Raw genomic sequence first — 14,103 nt, forward strand, 5'->3', positions numbered from 1 at the left:
GCATGGAGTCTTAACCCTTGGACTGCCAGGGAATTCCCCTATAATAATGTTTAAAACTTACACATTATATAAGCAAACATGTGAAACTTGTGATATCCCATTTCTGCAAGGGTAAGGTAACATGGTAGTACCTTTTACACACTGCAGTATAAAACTGTTTCAGACTTCCCTGGCAGTTCAGTGGTTAGGACTCTGCATTCCCAGTGTCAGGGGGCATGGATTTGATCCCTGATTGGGAAACTAGAATTCCCAATGCAACTCAGCCAAAAACAAAGTTTCTGTCTTTCTGAAAAATAACTTGGCGACATTTATTAAAAACCACAACAGAGTTGTTATCCTTTCACCCAGAAATTCTTTTCAATTTGTCTGACCTAAAGAAATCAACAGAAATTTGGACAAGAATTTATATACAAAAATATTCATTGCAGTGTTATTTGTAATCACAAAAATTTGGAGTCATCCTAACTATCCAAAAGTGGAGAACAATTGAGTAAATTACTTCTTCGTCTTACTAATGAATTCATGTAGCCATTTCAGTGTTATTGGGACTGGAATAAAATTTTATTATTTAAAATAAAATTTGTTATGAACACACAAATGTTCATAGTATCTTTTAAAAAGTAGTACACAAAATTACATATAAGAGGTAATGCCAATTCTGTAAATATATATGTAGGGAAAAAATGGATGGATAGATAACCACGTGTTAATAGTAGTGAGATTTCCATATGTCTGTAAGTATGATGAAATTTATAATAAAAATCACTTAAAAACCTTTGGGAGGCTTACAGTGACCAAATAAGAAAACATGGCTATTTGGTGTAGCTCTCAGTACTCTGAAAGAAACAGTTTTCATATTTTTCAATCTTGTTACTATATTAGTAAATAATTCTTAAGAATGTACCTAAATATGTGTATTATTTATATATTATATACATTGAGTCGTGTACTAGTTTATTAGGTACATTATAAAACCTTAGCAAAAAAACAGTAAGTGTAAATGGAAGTTTCCACCTATGTCAGCTTCTTTGATTTTAGTAGTTTATTTTGTGTACTTTCTTATTGCTTCTACTCCACTTTGGAAATTTAGATCTCAAAGAAACAGAGGAAAAATGAAAAAAAAAACAAAAAACAAAACCCAAACCCCACCATTTCTACTTTTATAAAAATGATTGTTGTTGTTGTTGTTTAGGTGCTAAGTCCTGTCCCTCTTTTGCAACCCCATGGACTGTAGCCCGCCAGGCCCCTCTGTCCATGGGATTTCCAAGGCAAGAATACTGGAGTGGGTTGCTATTTCCTGCTCCAGGGGATCCTCTCGACCCAGGGATCAAACCTGCGTCTCTTGCATTGCCAGGTGGATTCTTTACCACTGAGCCAAAAAATAATTTTTTTGGTCTCTTAAAATAGGGCACAGGATGCAGCATTTGAGCGAAGGAAGCAAAGGTCGGCAAGTGGGAAGTGGAGGTGATGGGGAACGCTGGGGTTCGGACAGAGGCTCAAGGGGCAGCCTGAACGAGCAGATCGCGCTTGTGCTCATGCGCCTGCAGGAGGACATGCAGAACGTCCTCCAGAGACTCCACAAACTGGAGATGCTGGCGGCATCACAGGTGGGCTTCTGCATTTGTCTTTTCTTAATCTGCTATTGATCGTGTCAAACAGTGTGCAGCTGGAATCTGCATTAATCTGATTTAAATGGACTGCACAAAGGATACCCAGGCCTTATTTTAGCAGCAGCAGCAGGAATCTATTTTTAGGTAACAGGGCTCAGATGATGTTTTATCAAGAGGTATATTCAAACACACTGAGAAAAATATTCAAACACACTGATTTGAATGGTTTTGCTAAGAGATTCTGGAAGCACAAAATGGTACACAGTAACAATTTACAAAATGGTTTTTCAGTGTTGAATGTGTAATTTTTTTGGTACTGTGTGCTTAATATCTCTTTCCTGTTAGACTATTAAACACCATGATTGTAGGAACTATTTTATTTACTGCTGCTTAAGCATGGAGCCTCATTCCAAGTAGGGGGCACAGTAATTATTTGCTGTTAGATTAAAAAAGAAATCTGATTTACACGCATCAGTGGAGATTAATGATTTTTAAAAGGATCTACTTTTCAAAATATTATTTCAGAAAAGACTGTGCCAAAAGCCAAATACCACTTAAAGTAATAGGAAATTTTCAATCTATAAAATTAGGAGTACTATGTTGGAAGTAGGAAGAAGAAGAATAGGAGAATAAGAATTGTCGAATAGTACAGTTTTAGGCACTAACAGAGACTGTAGTTAATGTCCTGGAGTCCATTATTGAAGTGTCATCATTTTATAGTAAGCATGGTCCTTTATCTTGACCTCTTTTTAAAATGCTCTGGGGGCAATACACTACTTCCCATTCTTTAATGTCAATTATTTTTAAGATGAAAACTTCTAAGCTGAGAGAAAGGAAAAATTATAATTTGACCTCCATTATGGTTTGCTATAGCTCATCATGAATTTCCAAAACAAATATTTGGATATTGCTCACATAATCTTTACATTTTTACATTCTTAACGATCAGGGCTGTAGTTCTCCTTGAATGTTTGTACGTTGGTAGTTTGTATGGAATTTAAGGAATTAAGAAATGTTGAGTAGGTAATTTAAAAAGAATGTAAAGGGAGTAATGACTCATTAATTTGAGGTTTTATTTTGATAATTTTATATTTGAACTACTATAAAACATAAAATGCCAAAAATAACTATTTGGTTGGCAACTTTCAGTTCAGTTCAGTTGAGTTCAGTTGCTCAGTCGTCTCTCACTCTTTGCGACCCCATGAACCACAGCACGCCAGGCCTCCCTGTCCATCACCAACTCCTGGAGTTCACTCAAACTCATGTCCATCGAGTCAGTGATGCCATCCAGCCATCTCATTCTCTGTCATCCCCTTCTCCTCCTGCCCCCAATCCCTCCCAATATCAGAGTCTTTTGCAGTGAGTCAACTCTTCGCATGAGGTGGCCAAAGTATTGGAGTTTCAGCTTCAGCATCAGTCCTTCCAGTGAACACCCAGGATTGATCTCCTTTAGAATGGACTGGTTGGATCTCCTTGCAGTCCAAGGGCAACTTTAGGGACTTTTAATTTGGTCACTGTGAGTTTCAGGATAATCATAATTAGCAGAAAAATTGAGAATAAACTAATATTTCAGGCTTTTCTTAAAAGACAGGAAATAGGAAAAAAGTATTGTATTTTTTCTTTCTGTTAAAGCTAAATCACTGTTTGTTTGTATTTATAGGCAAAATCATCAGCATTACAGACCAGTAATCAGCCCACTTCACCGGTAAGAAATTCTTTTCTTAAATCTAAGCACCAGGGTTTCAAACAGGTTACAATAAATATAGATTATATGATACTCTTAAAGTTTTCAAAATAATATTTACTATTTTGAGCTTTGAGGTTTAAAATATATTTGTTTTAAAACAGAAAGAGAATCATAGACTTGGAGAACAAACTTCTGGTCGCTGAGGGGGAAAGGTGGGGGGAAGGGAGAGTTTGAGATGGACATGTACACACTGCTATATTTAAAATGGATGACCAACTAGGACCTACTGTATAGCACAGGGAACTCTGCTCAGTGTTATGTAGCAGTCTGGATGGGAGGGGAGTTTGGGGGAGAATGGATACATGTATATGTATGGCTGAATCTGTTTGCTCTTTACCTGAAACTATCACAATGTTGTTTGTTGATTGGCTACACTACTATACAAAGTAAAAGATTTAAAAAATTACATATCTCTGTTTGTCTTGTAAGTCTAAAGTACTTCTGAAAGTCTCCCTTACTGAATTATGCTCTAAAATTATCTCCATCCCTTTAGGAGGAATGAAATCTTTTATTAGTTGTATATTTTAAAAATGATGAACTAGGTGTGTTTTTAAGTTTATACATGTAACAGATTGGTGACCAGCTTATTTTATTTTCTCAGAGACCATCTTGGTGGCCCTTCGAGATGTCTCCTGGTGCATTAACCTTCGCTATCATATGGCCTTTTATTGCCCAGTGGTTGGTGCATTTATATTACCAAAGAAGGAGAAGGTAATATGATAGTTTTATAATTCTAAGGTGAAAAAAGTGAACGTGTTAGTCACTCAGTCATGTTCAACTCTTTGTGTCCCCACTGACTGTAGTCCAAAGGCTCCTCTGTACATGGAACTCTCCAGGCAAGAATACTGGAGTGGGTTGCCATTTCCTCGTCCAGGGGATCTTTGTGCCCCAGGGATCGAGCCTGGGTCTCCTGCACTGCAGGTGAATTCTTCACTGTCTGAGTCACCAGGGAGGCCTGTTTATATTACCAGTTTACATACTGGTATATAATTCTAAGCAGTATGTATTCTAAGCGGTATGCAAACTCTTCTACAGCAGACAGAGCTTTCAGCAGTAGTCAGGGAGATAGGTCCATCTTACAGATGGGTCGTCATACTGAACATCCTGTACTGATCTGAGACTGCAACTACCTTGGCAACCATATCTGGTGGGTTGTTAGACACTTGTTAGGTTAAAATGTTTTCACTTGAGAGCATGTAAAAAATTTGTACACTTTGATTCATGCAACAAGAAAATGATTGACTACAGGCGTAAGTTTTATGGAGAAATAATGTTCTTAAAGTCTGATGTTTATTTTGGGCCCTTTGCTAATATTAAAGGACAACAGATGAAAAATAATGCCTGAGTTCCTTCTTTCTGTACCTTAGAAATATAGACACTGGCAATTTAGAAGATGTTCACCCTGCTAGTTGACTGTCTCCAGAAGTAGGGCTTATTCTAATTTGAGAACCAAAATTCCAGATTGGATGCCAGGAAATAATTCAGATAAGATGGAAAATAATAGAATCGTTGGCAAGTACTCTGAGGTTGTCTAGATGAGGAGTAATGTGAGGCCAAAACTACTGGGTTCAAGAAAATCTTTAGAGCAATTTTTGGGACACTGCTGCTACTGCTGCTGCTAAGTCACTTCAGTCGTGTCCGACTCTGTGTGACCCCATAGATGGAAGCCCACCAGGCTCCCCCGTCCCTGGGATTCTCCAAGCAAGAACACTGGAGTGGGTTGCCATTTCCTTCTCCGATGTGTGAAAGTGAAAAGTGAAAGTGAAGTCGCTCAGTCGTGTCCAACCCTTAGCGACCCCACGGACTGCAGCCTACCAGGCTGCTCCATCCATGGGATTTTCTAGGCAAGAGTACTGGAGTGGCTTGCCATTGCCTTCTCCTTTTGGGACACTACATAACCTGAATTACTTTCCTTGGATGGGCGGATGAACAAATGCTGGTCGTTCTTGGCCTCACTGATTATGTTTTTGTTGTTTTGTCACCATTTCCCATTAAGTCAGAACCGATGGGGAAAAGAGAGAGGGTGTTTGGTGGTAAGATTTTAAGTGTTCTCTTATATATGTACAGTAGAAACACATTTTTAAAAAACCTACAAATTTAAATAATTGTATGTCTGTTGTATCTCTACCAAAGAACTGACGTTTCTAATTACTGCACATTATAACAGAAGCAAAAACCAAATGTTTACCGTTCTCTTCCATCACAGGGGTAAACAGTTCACTACTCTTCAGTGCTCTAGTGAGAGCACTTCATGGTAGAGAGACTGAAAATGCTCGTGACCTCAGTGTAGTCTTCTTTGTTCTCTGCTTATGTTATGACAGTTTGATTTATGTTTGTAAATGAACTCAGTAAGTTTCTGGTACATTAACATTCTTGGAATATACTTGCTGACTTTCAGAAACTTAGGTGGGATTTCAGAAACCTAAGCTGCTTTCTCAGTGTCATTTCTAAGCCATCTGTATATGTGTTATTTCAGCTGTTAAGATATAGACCGTAATTTAAACCTTTCTTTTTCCATACAGTTTATGTTTCTACTGTGAGGGCTGGGTTCTATATAGTGTTTTAAATCCTAATATCCCTGATAACAGGAGGAAAAAAGAGCCAAACTGTTTTTCAGTGGGTGGTTATGCTGAATTTAAGCAGCAGGGAACAGTGGTGCTAATGGAAAGTGTGTATATATTTTGCAATGCATTTAAGAATTCTTTTTCATGTTTTTCTTTGTTGAAAGTTGGGGACTGGAGAATAGAGAAACTGGGCACAGGACAAAAAAAAACGTAAAGCTTATTACTTCAGTATTATTTCACACTTAAGCAGCTTGTCACTTTATTAAAAACTGAAAAAACAAACTGTACTTTGCTTAGTCTCTGAAAATTGCAGTTTTTCTAAAATGATTATTATTATTATTTTTTTAATTTTTATTTAATAAATGGTACAAAGCACAATGCCAAAAACATTAACAGTTAAAATTTCACCAAATGAAAAAATACTATAGAATACACAGTTGTAAAAAGCTACATTAAGTTATTTTACAACTGCCTCAGGCTGCAAAAAGAAAAAAAAACCCAATGCCATACCTAAGTTATCCCTCTCTCAAAATAATGCCATTTATGTTATAAACCATGAGCACCCCATCAAAAGATGGGAACTGCTTTTGTTAATTCATATATGTATATATATGACTGTATCACTTTGCTATACACCTGAAACAAACACAACTCATTGGAAAAGACTCTGGTGCTAGGAAAGATTGAAGGCAGGAGGAGAAGGGGACGACAGAGGATGAGATGGTTGGATGGCATCACTGACTCAATGGACATGAGTTTGAGTAAACTCCAGGAGTTGGTGATGGACAGGGAAGCCTGGCGTGCTGCAGTCCATGGGGTTGCAAAGAGTCGACACGACTAAGCCACTGAACTAAACTGAACTGAATCTGGCAGTGTTTAACAGGTTTTAGTCTGATAGGAAAGAAGATTAGAGAACATTGTACATGGTTTGGAGGAGACAGGTCCTTGTTTGCGATGAAGACAAAGTTCTAAAAATCCTCTTAGGATGGGAAAAGTGTGGCCAGAAGAGGGCCCATTCTATATGTCATGCTCTGGCACTGTATCTGGCACATATCTGGCTTTTAGTAAATATGTGCTGAATGCATGGCTAAATGCCAACTCTTGGTAGAGCTGCTGAAATACCATGTGACATGGATAGTTTTTGATTTTATTTACTGTATATGCATCTGGATGAAAGCACACACTGATATAATCCTATACACATGTAAAGTAACTGCTTATATATTTGTGTTAAGCTTTAAAAAAATTTTTTTTACATGAAAAGTAATACTTAAGGTCCACTGCTTGATTTTTTCCCCCCAGTATAGAAGAATGTACATTTTTTATAGTTGATTTAGTGTTAATTCTGCTATATAGCAAAGTGATTCAATTGTACATATATATTTTTTATATTATTTTTCATTATGTCTTATCATAGGATATTGAAAATAGTTCTCTGTGCTATACAGTAGGACCTTGGTGTTTATCCATTCTATATATAATAGCTTATGTTAGAAAATTATAAAAGTAAATGAGATCCTACATCGCTCTGCAGGGTATCTGAAAAACATTCTTTCTGCATGCCATGAAGAGTAACATCTGTAGCTCTGTTCAAAATTAGGCCCTGAACAGCCAGCCTCCTAAGATGGTACTTCCCGTGGTACCATATTCCCTCAGATACCTAACCTGGTCATTCTGCTATTAGAATTGTCCATGACTTAAGTCTTAAGTACTAATAGCAGACCTTTCTTTTTTGACCAAGCCACATGGCTTGTGGGATCTTAGTTCCCTGATGAGGGATCGAACCCAGGCCACGTCAGTGAAAGTACTGAGTCCTAACCACGGGATCGCCAGGGAAATCCCTGAAAACAGACCTTTTAAGTCCACAAGACTAGTCTTAAAATGTTACAAGCAGACCTTGTCTCATTTTTTTTTTTTTTGCACTTTGCACATATTCTAGTTTTTAAACTTTGAAGTTTTGTGACACCCCTGTTATAAGCCTATCAGCACCATTTTCCCAACATCTGTTCACTTCATGTCTCTTGGTCTTGTTTTGGTAATTCTTGAAATATCTCAGGCTTTTTCATTATTTTTTTAATCTGTTGTGGTGATCTGTGATTATGATGTTTGATGTTATTCCTGTGACTTGTCTTAGGTTCAGATGATGGTTAGCAGTTTTTAGCAATAAAGCATTTTTGGTAGAAAAGCTGTAGCAAACCTAGACAGCGTATTAAAAAGCAGAGATCACTTTGCCAACAAAGGTCCAATAGTCAGAGCTACGGTTTTTCTCCAGTAGTCATGTATGGATTTAAGAGTTGGACCATAAAGAAGACTAAGTGCCAAAGAATTGATGCTTTTGAATTGTGGTGCTGGAGAAGACTCTTTGAGAGTCCTTGGACAGCAAAGAGATCAAATCAGTCAATCCTAGAGGAAATCAACCCTGAATATTCACTGGAGGGACTGATGCTGAAGCTCCAATACTTTGGCCACCTGATGCGAAGAGCTGACTCATTGAAATAGACCCTGATGCTGGTAAAGATTGAGGGCAGGAGGACAAGGGGACAACAGAGGATGAGATGGTTGGATGGCATCACCAACTCAATGGACATGAGTTTGAGGAAACTCCGGGAGATAGCAAAGGACAGCCTGGTGTGCTGCAGACCGTGTGATTGCAGTCAGACATGACTTACTGACTGAACAACAATTTTTAATTGAAGGAATGTACAGGTATTTTTAGACATAATGCTATTGCACACTTAATAGACTACAGTAGAGTGTAAATTTTGCACTGGGAAACCAGAAAATTTGCATGTATCACTTTATTGTGATATAAGCTTAATTGTGATAGCCTGTACTTTGAAGGGAAGTGTGTTTTTAATTAATTAAAAATAAATAAATGTTTAAGAAAAGTCAGGCCTAGGTTTCTGGGGCACAGAAAGCCTCTCAGCATTCCTGACAGAGCAGAGTTCAATGGGCTGGGGGACGGCAGGATGCTATTCCTATTTTCTGTTGTTTTCTGAAACTTCTCTTATCCCACCATACCCTCCATTATGCAAGTTAATGTTTTACAAAAGGCGAGAAAGTTCATAAGTGCCTGAAAAGAATCCCCAAATTTGAAGAGAGTAATAGTAACATGTCTATTACCCTATTACAGTCAAAGATTGGGGGTTTCATAGATCAAGTCATGTGCTTCTTGGTAAATCTATAGAAGACCTTGTATGGCAATCTGCATCATGTGAGTTCAGGCATGTCCCTGTCAGCATTTCTGCTGACGCCTCACTCAGGCAGTCTTTACAAGCACTCACGATTCTGTTCCTCCAGGGTTTTTTTTTTCCTTCATGCCATGAGCAATCTCCTCCTGTTATATGAAGATCCATCTGATTATTTAAAATGTCACACCCAGGTGTACATAGGATTTCTGCAGAGGATAAAGAATGTCCAATTATGTACAAGGTCATTCCTGCCAAGACGTTGCCTAAGATTTCTACAGAGGTGGTGGTGTAGTCACCAAGTCATCTGGCTCTTGCAAAACCCCATGGACTATAGCCTGCCAGGCTTCTCTGTCCGTTGGAATCTCCAGCCTAGACTGCTGAAGTGGGTAGCCATTTCCTTCTCCAGGGGATCTTCCTGACCCAGGGATAAACCTGGGACTCCTGAATTGCAGGCAGATTCTTTGCCATGTGAACGAGGGAAGCCCTTCTACAGAGGAGAGGAATCAATTTGTAATGAGAGTTTCAGGCATTTTGACCTCTGCAATGCTGAGGAGCGTTTAGAAGTTTTAAAGCTGTGGGTCCTTTCTCAGAATTCAGATCACATGTGATTGCTGTGTCTTGTGCTCACAAGTTTCTCCTTCCCTGGTAACTGACCCTGTTATTAGTAAAGCTGTCACATTATACATATCTGAGCTGTTGGTTCACATGTCCTTTCCACCGCATCCCATCAATTAAACAGATCTTTCTGAAGGCTGAGAGCCTGCCTTATGGATGACTGATCCTCAGTCCCTGGCACAGTGCCTAGAAAGTAACAGATACATAATATTTGTTGATTAAATGAACAGTTCAGGTTGTGCATCTAGCAAACTTTTTTTGTTTTAGGAAGTTTTTTGTTTCAGAACTTTTCCATTTTGATAAAATTATGAAATAATTTGCAAAAATCTGAACTGTGGAATTGCCAACTAGATGAGATTTTAGAAGCCGTAAAAGGAGGAATGTACATTTATTTATTAAATTTATTTATTTTTAACTGAAGTATAATTGCTTTCCTATACTGTATTGGTTTCTGCCAAATATCAACATGAATCAGCCATAGGTATGTCTCCTGCCTCTTGAACCTCTCTCCCAGGGAAGGGGTATTTAAATTGTTTGTTGGAAACTATAACTTGGTAATATCATCACTTGCAGCTGGATCTTTCCTGTCGAGCTCTAAGTGACATGAAGTAACTGCATAAGAATCATTTGTAATTTCATGGTCTTATTTTGAATTTGAGTATTATTATTATGTTACCATTCAGCAGATTCTTTGGTATGGATGTGTCTCATATTCAGGTTGCATTTATACTCATAGGACCTTGTTTATTTTCCTCTTTTCAAAGAAAACTGAACTAAAGAAAATGACATTTTGTTGAAGAAGTCTACTGGCCCTGGATAACCTCGGGATGATACCGATTGTGGAGCTCACACGAAAATCCTAGTTTGTGATGATTACATTTTTGTTGTCCAGTAGTTTAGTTTGTGTACATATATACATATATATATTTTGCACTACACAAATGATAAACATTTTAAGGACTAATATTGCTGATACTTGAATAATCAATCTCAACTAGGTGATAAGTAGCATAGATTTCCCCTACGCTTGACTTCGAAGGACATTAAATTACTAATTACTGTTTGGTAACATGTTTACCTGATTATCTCCCATAGAGAATCATAAGCTGCTTTTCCCAGGTATAGTTGTGATGATGAGAACAGATTTATAACTGGGTATTTTTAACTTTCTAAATTAAATGAGAAAGTACGCAAACTAGGAGTGAATTTCAACTGATAAATCAACCGTCTTTCTAAGTCACTGAACCACCATGCAGTTTAGTAGAAAAAGACTGGAAGAATCTTCTCCACATCCACTCTGTGGGCTGCTCAAGATCCCACTTGGGCATGCACAGCTCTGACTTCAGTGTTCAGGCATCATCATGACAAAGCAGAGCCCTGTGTACTAGGCTTCGTTTTTACAAATGATTCACAGAATAGACCTAACCAGCTAATGGAAATAATGAAGAGTAGGTTTGTCAGTGTGTTCTGAGCCTGCAGATCATTAATAAGATTTGTATTCAGTTATATACATGGATTCCTTTGTAATCATTTTCCTTTAACTGAGAACATCTTGTTTCTGCTTCATAGGGTGCTTTGAAATATAAAATGAAAACTTATTTATACTGTTTTTACAAAGGTCAAAAGGAAACACATGAAAAATCACTTTTCTGCAACTGGGATAAACCACACAGACTGGACTCTTAACCTCTTAGTGCCTCAGTTTTTCTTCGGGGTGTAATATTGGAGACGTACCTATTTCTCAAGGGGTGTTGGAGGGATTTGCAAGCTAGCAGGCCATATGCTTCCATTTGAATAAGACACACCCAACTAATGTAAATTTAAGTGTCTCTCCCCCACCCCCCACCTACAGACTAAGAAGACTGTAATTTAGATTCTTGAAGGCTTTCTTTGGAATTATCCTTCCTGTATACCTTTTGAAACTCCCTGCTCATATAGATGTACCTTACTTATACTTCCAAGATTTCTCTGATTCAAAGGCTTAGTATCAAATGATTTTTAAATATTCTTGGTATGTGTGATGTTGGCTTTAGCATCATGTGTTCAGAGTGTTTTTGATAAGAGAGAAAGTAATCTGTCCCTAGTATTCTATAGGGTGGTTCTTTGTTTACATGAAGAGAAAAGAATATGATTTGCTTTTCTGAAGACTCTTTTTTCCCTTTTTTCTTACATGTAACTTGGTGTTTTTTTTTTAATTTTTAAATCCCATCTTGATTAAAATGTGTCTGTCTAAAGGAAATCTACTGATATTTGCTTTTAAAAAGCTGTTCTGTTTTAGGGGGAAAAAATGAAGCCAGTAACTGAATTATATGTAACAATAAAATTTAAACCTGTGGATCTGGAATTATTCTAAAAAATTAGCCCTCTATCTGGTATCAGAAAATGGTGGCTTTTCTCTTAGTATATAAGAAAATAAGATGCAGAGTAAGAATGTAAGCAGTTGTGATTCGTGACAAGCAGTTGGAGGTAACTAGCTCCTAGGGATAACCATTTGTATCCTATTCCAAAGTCTTATTTTATAGTTTGAAAAGCACTTTGCACACTGTTCTTGTATATACAAGTAAAGATGTAATTACAGGATATAGTGTTACTGCTTTGTTTAACAAGAATCTCATTTAACATTTAAGATTGACAGCTATGGTATTTTTTTAATGATAATACTTTTCTGTTTCTTTACTGTAAAACTAAGTTAAAAATAAAAGGTTAATGTGAATTGTTATGGTTTTTATTTCTTGTTATTGTTAGAAGTGTGCTGATTATATAAGGCTTAAATAAGAATAAATAGTAGGGATTCAGAGAAAGTAATTGTTCCTCTTTCAAAATAAAGCCATGCTATATTACACATCGTTTAAAAAAAGAAATGGGGTGACATTTAACTCATTTAGTCATTTGGTTGAAAGTGTTGTTGATCATGTGAAAGTCTTAGTTTCAATTTTTATTCCAACTCAGTAGCTTCCCACAGCCTCTCAGTGCAGCCTTCATCAGCCATTTTAAATGCATATAGTTGGTCTTAGGTAGAAAATTGTTTTTAATACAAATGTATAACTTGTAACTTCTCTGCTGCTGCTGCTAAGTCGCTTCAGTCGTGTCCGACTCTCTGCAACCCCATAGATGGCAGCCCACCAGGCTCCGCCATCCCTGGGATTCTCCAGGCAAGAACACTGGAGTGGGTTGCCATTTCCTTCTCCAATGCATGAAAGTGAAAAGTGAAAGTGAAGTCACTCAATCGTGTCCGACTCTGTGACCCCATGGACTGCAGCCCACCAGGCTCCTCTGTCCATGGGACTTTTCAGGCAAGAGAACTGGAGTGGGGTGCCATTGCCTTCTCTGTAACTTGTCTGCTGCTGCTCAGTCACTTCAGTCATGTCTGACTCTGTGTGACCCCATAGACGGCAGCCCACCAGGCTTTCCCGTCCCTGGGATTCTCCAGGCAAGAACACTGGAGTGGGTTGCCATTTCCTTCTCCAATGTGTGAAAGTAAAAAGTGAAAGTGAAGTCACTCAGTCGTGTCTGACTCAAAGTGGCCCCATGAACTGCAGCCTACCAGGCTCCTCCATCCATGGGACTTTCCAGGCAAGAGTACTGGAATGGGTTGCCATTGCTTGTCTAGGTAGTGATAAAAGTGATGACAGCCATTTGTAACCCTTAAGATATCAGTGTTCTGTTGCCTGTAATAGGAACCTAACTGCAGCAGCTTGAGTTGTCTTCCTCATCTACAGGGAGTCCAGAGGTAGGAAGTCCAGGGCTAGTGGCGTGCTCCTGCAGTGCCCTTAGGGACACAGGTTCTGTCTGTCATCATTAGGGTGTGGGCCTTCTCTTTGTGTATGCCAAATGACTGCTGTACATCTCGGTCCAATGTCTACAGTACAGGCAGGCAAAGATTGTTATCCAATAAAAAAAAAATAACTTTCCTGGAAGTCTCACTGGACATCCCTTCACCATCTTCTTGGTTAGAACTGGGTCTCATATCTTTGTCTGTAAGAATATTATTTAAATAATAAAATTGTTCTCGTTTACAGAGATACTAATTTTATAAATTTTGCCCATACAGGAAAGGCCATGTCTTTTGGCCTTTTAATATCCGGTCCTAAATTCTCTTCCTTTTCTGCTTCTTAGTCCTTGTTTTCTCTCCTCGTTTTCACCCTGACTTTCTCCTTCTCTCCATTAATCCTCCTTTCCAACGGAACCACGTTTTCAAGCTGAAAAATGGTGAGTGTTCTTTTCCTTTTTCAAAAGAAACAAAGAACTTTTAAATATATACATAATACAGGTGAGGTGTAGCCACTGTTATTTTTTTCTGCCCAGCACCAATTCCCCCTGCTGATAAAACATCACTCTCCTTTTCCTCCCTGGAATTCTGCCCCACCCCAAGCCAC

The 14,103-nt window shown here is 38.1% G+C and overlaps 1 protein-coding gene across 2 annotated transcripts in view; it reads left to right on the top strand.

Annotated features, from left to right (window-relative positions):
• The window catches only part of ACBD5 (acyl-CoA binding domain containing 5), a 31,240-nt gene extending 18,800 nt beyond the window's left edge, over positions 1-12,440 (top strand). For both annotated transcript variants that reach the window (XM_055427746.2, XM_055427739.2), the window contains exons 10-13: positions 1,408-1,607; positions 3,271-3,315; positions 3,959-4,068; positions 10,492-12,440. In XM_055427746.2, coding sequence (XP_055283721.1) covers positions 1,408-1,607; positions 3,271-3,315; positions 3,959-4,068; positions 10,492-10,504 — 368 coding nt within the window. In that variant the 3' untranslated portion in view covers positions 10,505-12,440. The remainder of the gene's footprint in view (positions 1-1,407; positions 1,608-3,270; positions 3,316-3,958; positions 4,069-10,491) is intronic.
• The last annotated feature ends 1,663 nt before the right edge of the window (positions 12,441-14,103 follow it).

The sequence above is a fragment of the Moschus berezovskii genome, chromosome 15 (genome assembly GCF_049115385.1).
Source record: "Moschus berezovskii isolate FMDL1 chromosome 15, NW_MosBer_1.0, whole genome shotgun sequence".
Taxonomy (NCBI): Eukaryota; Metazoa; Chordata; class Mammalia; order Artiodactyla; family Moschidae; genus Moschus; species Moschus berezovskii.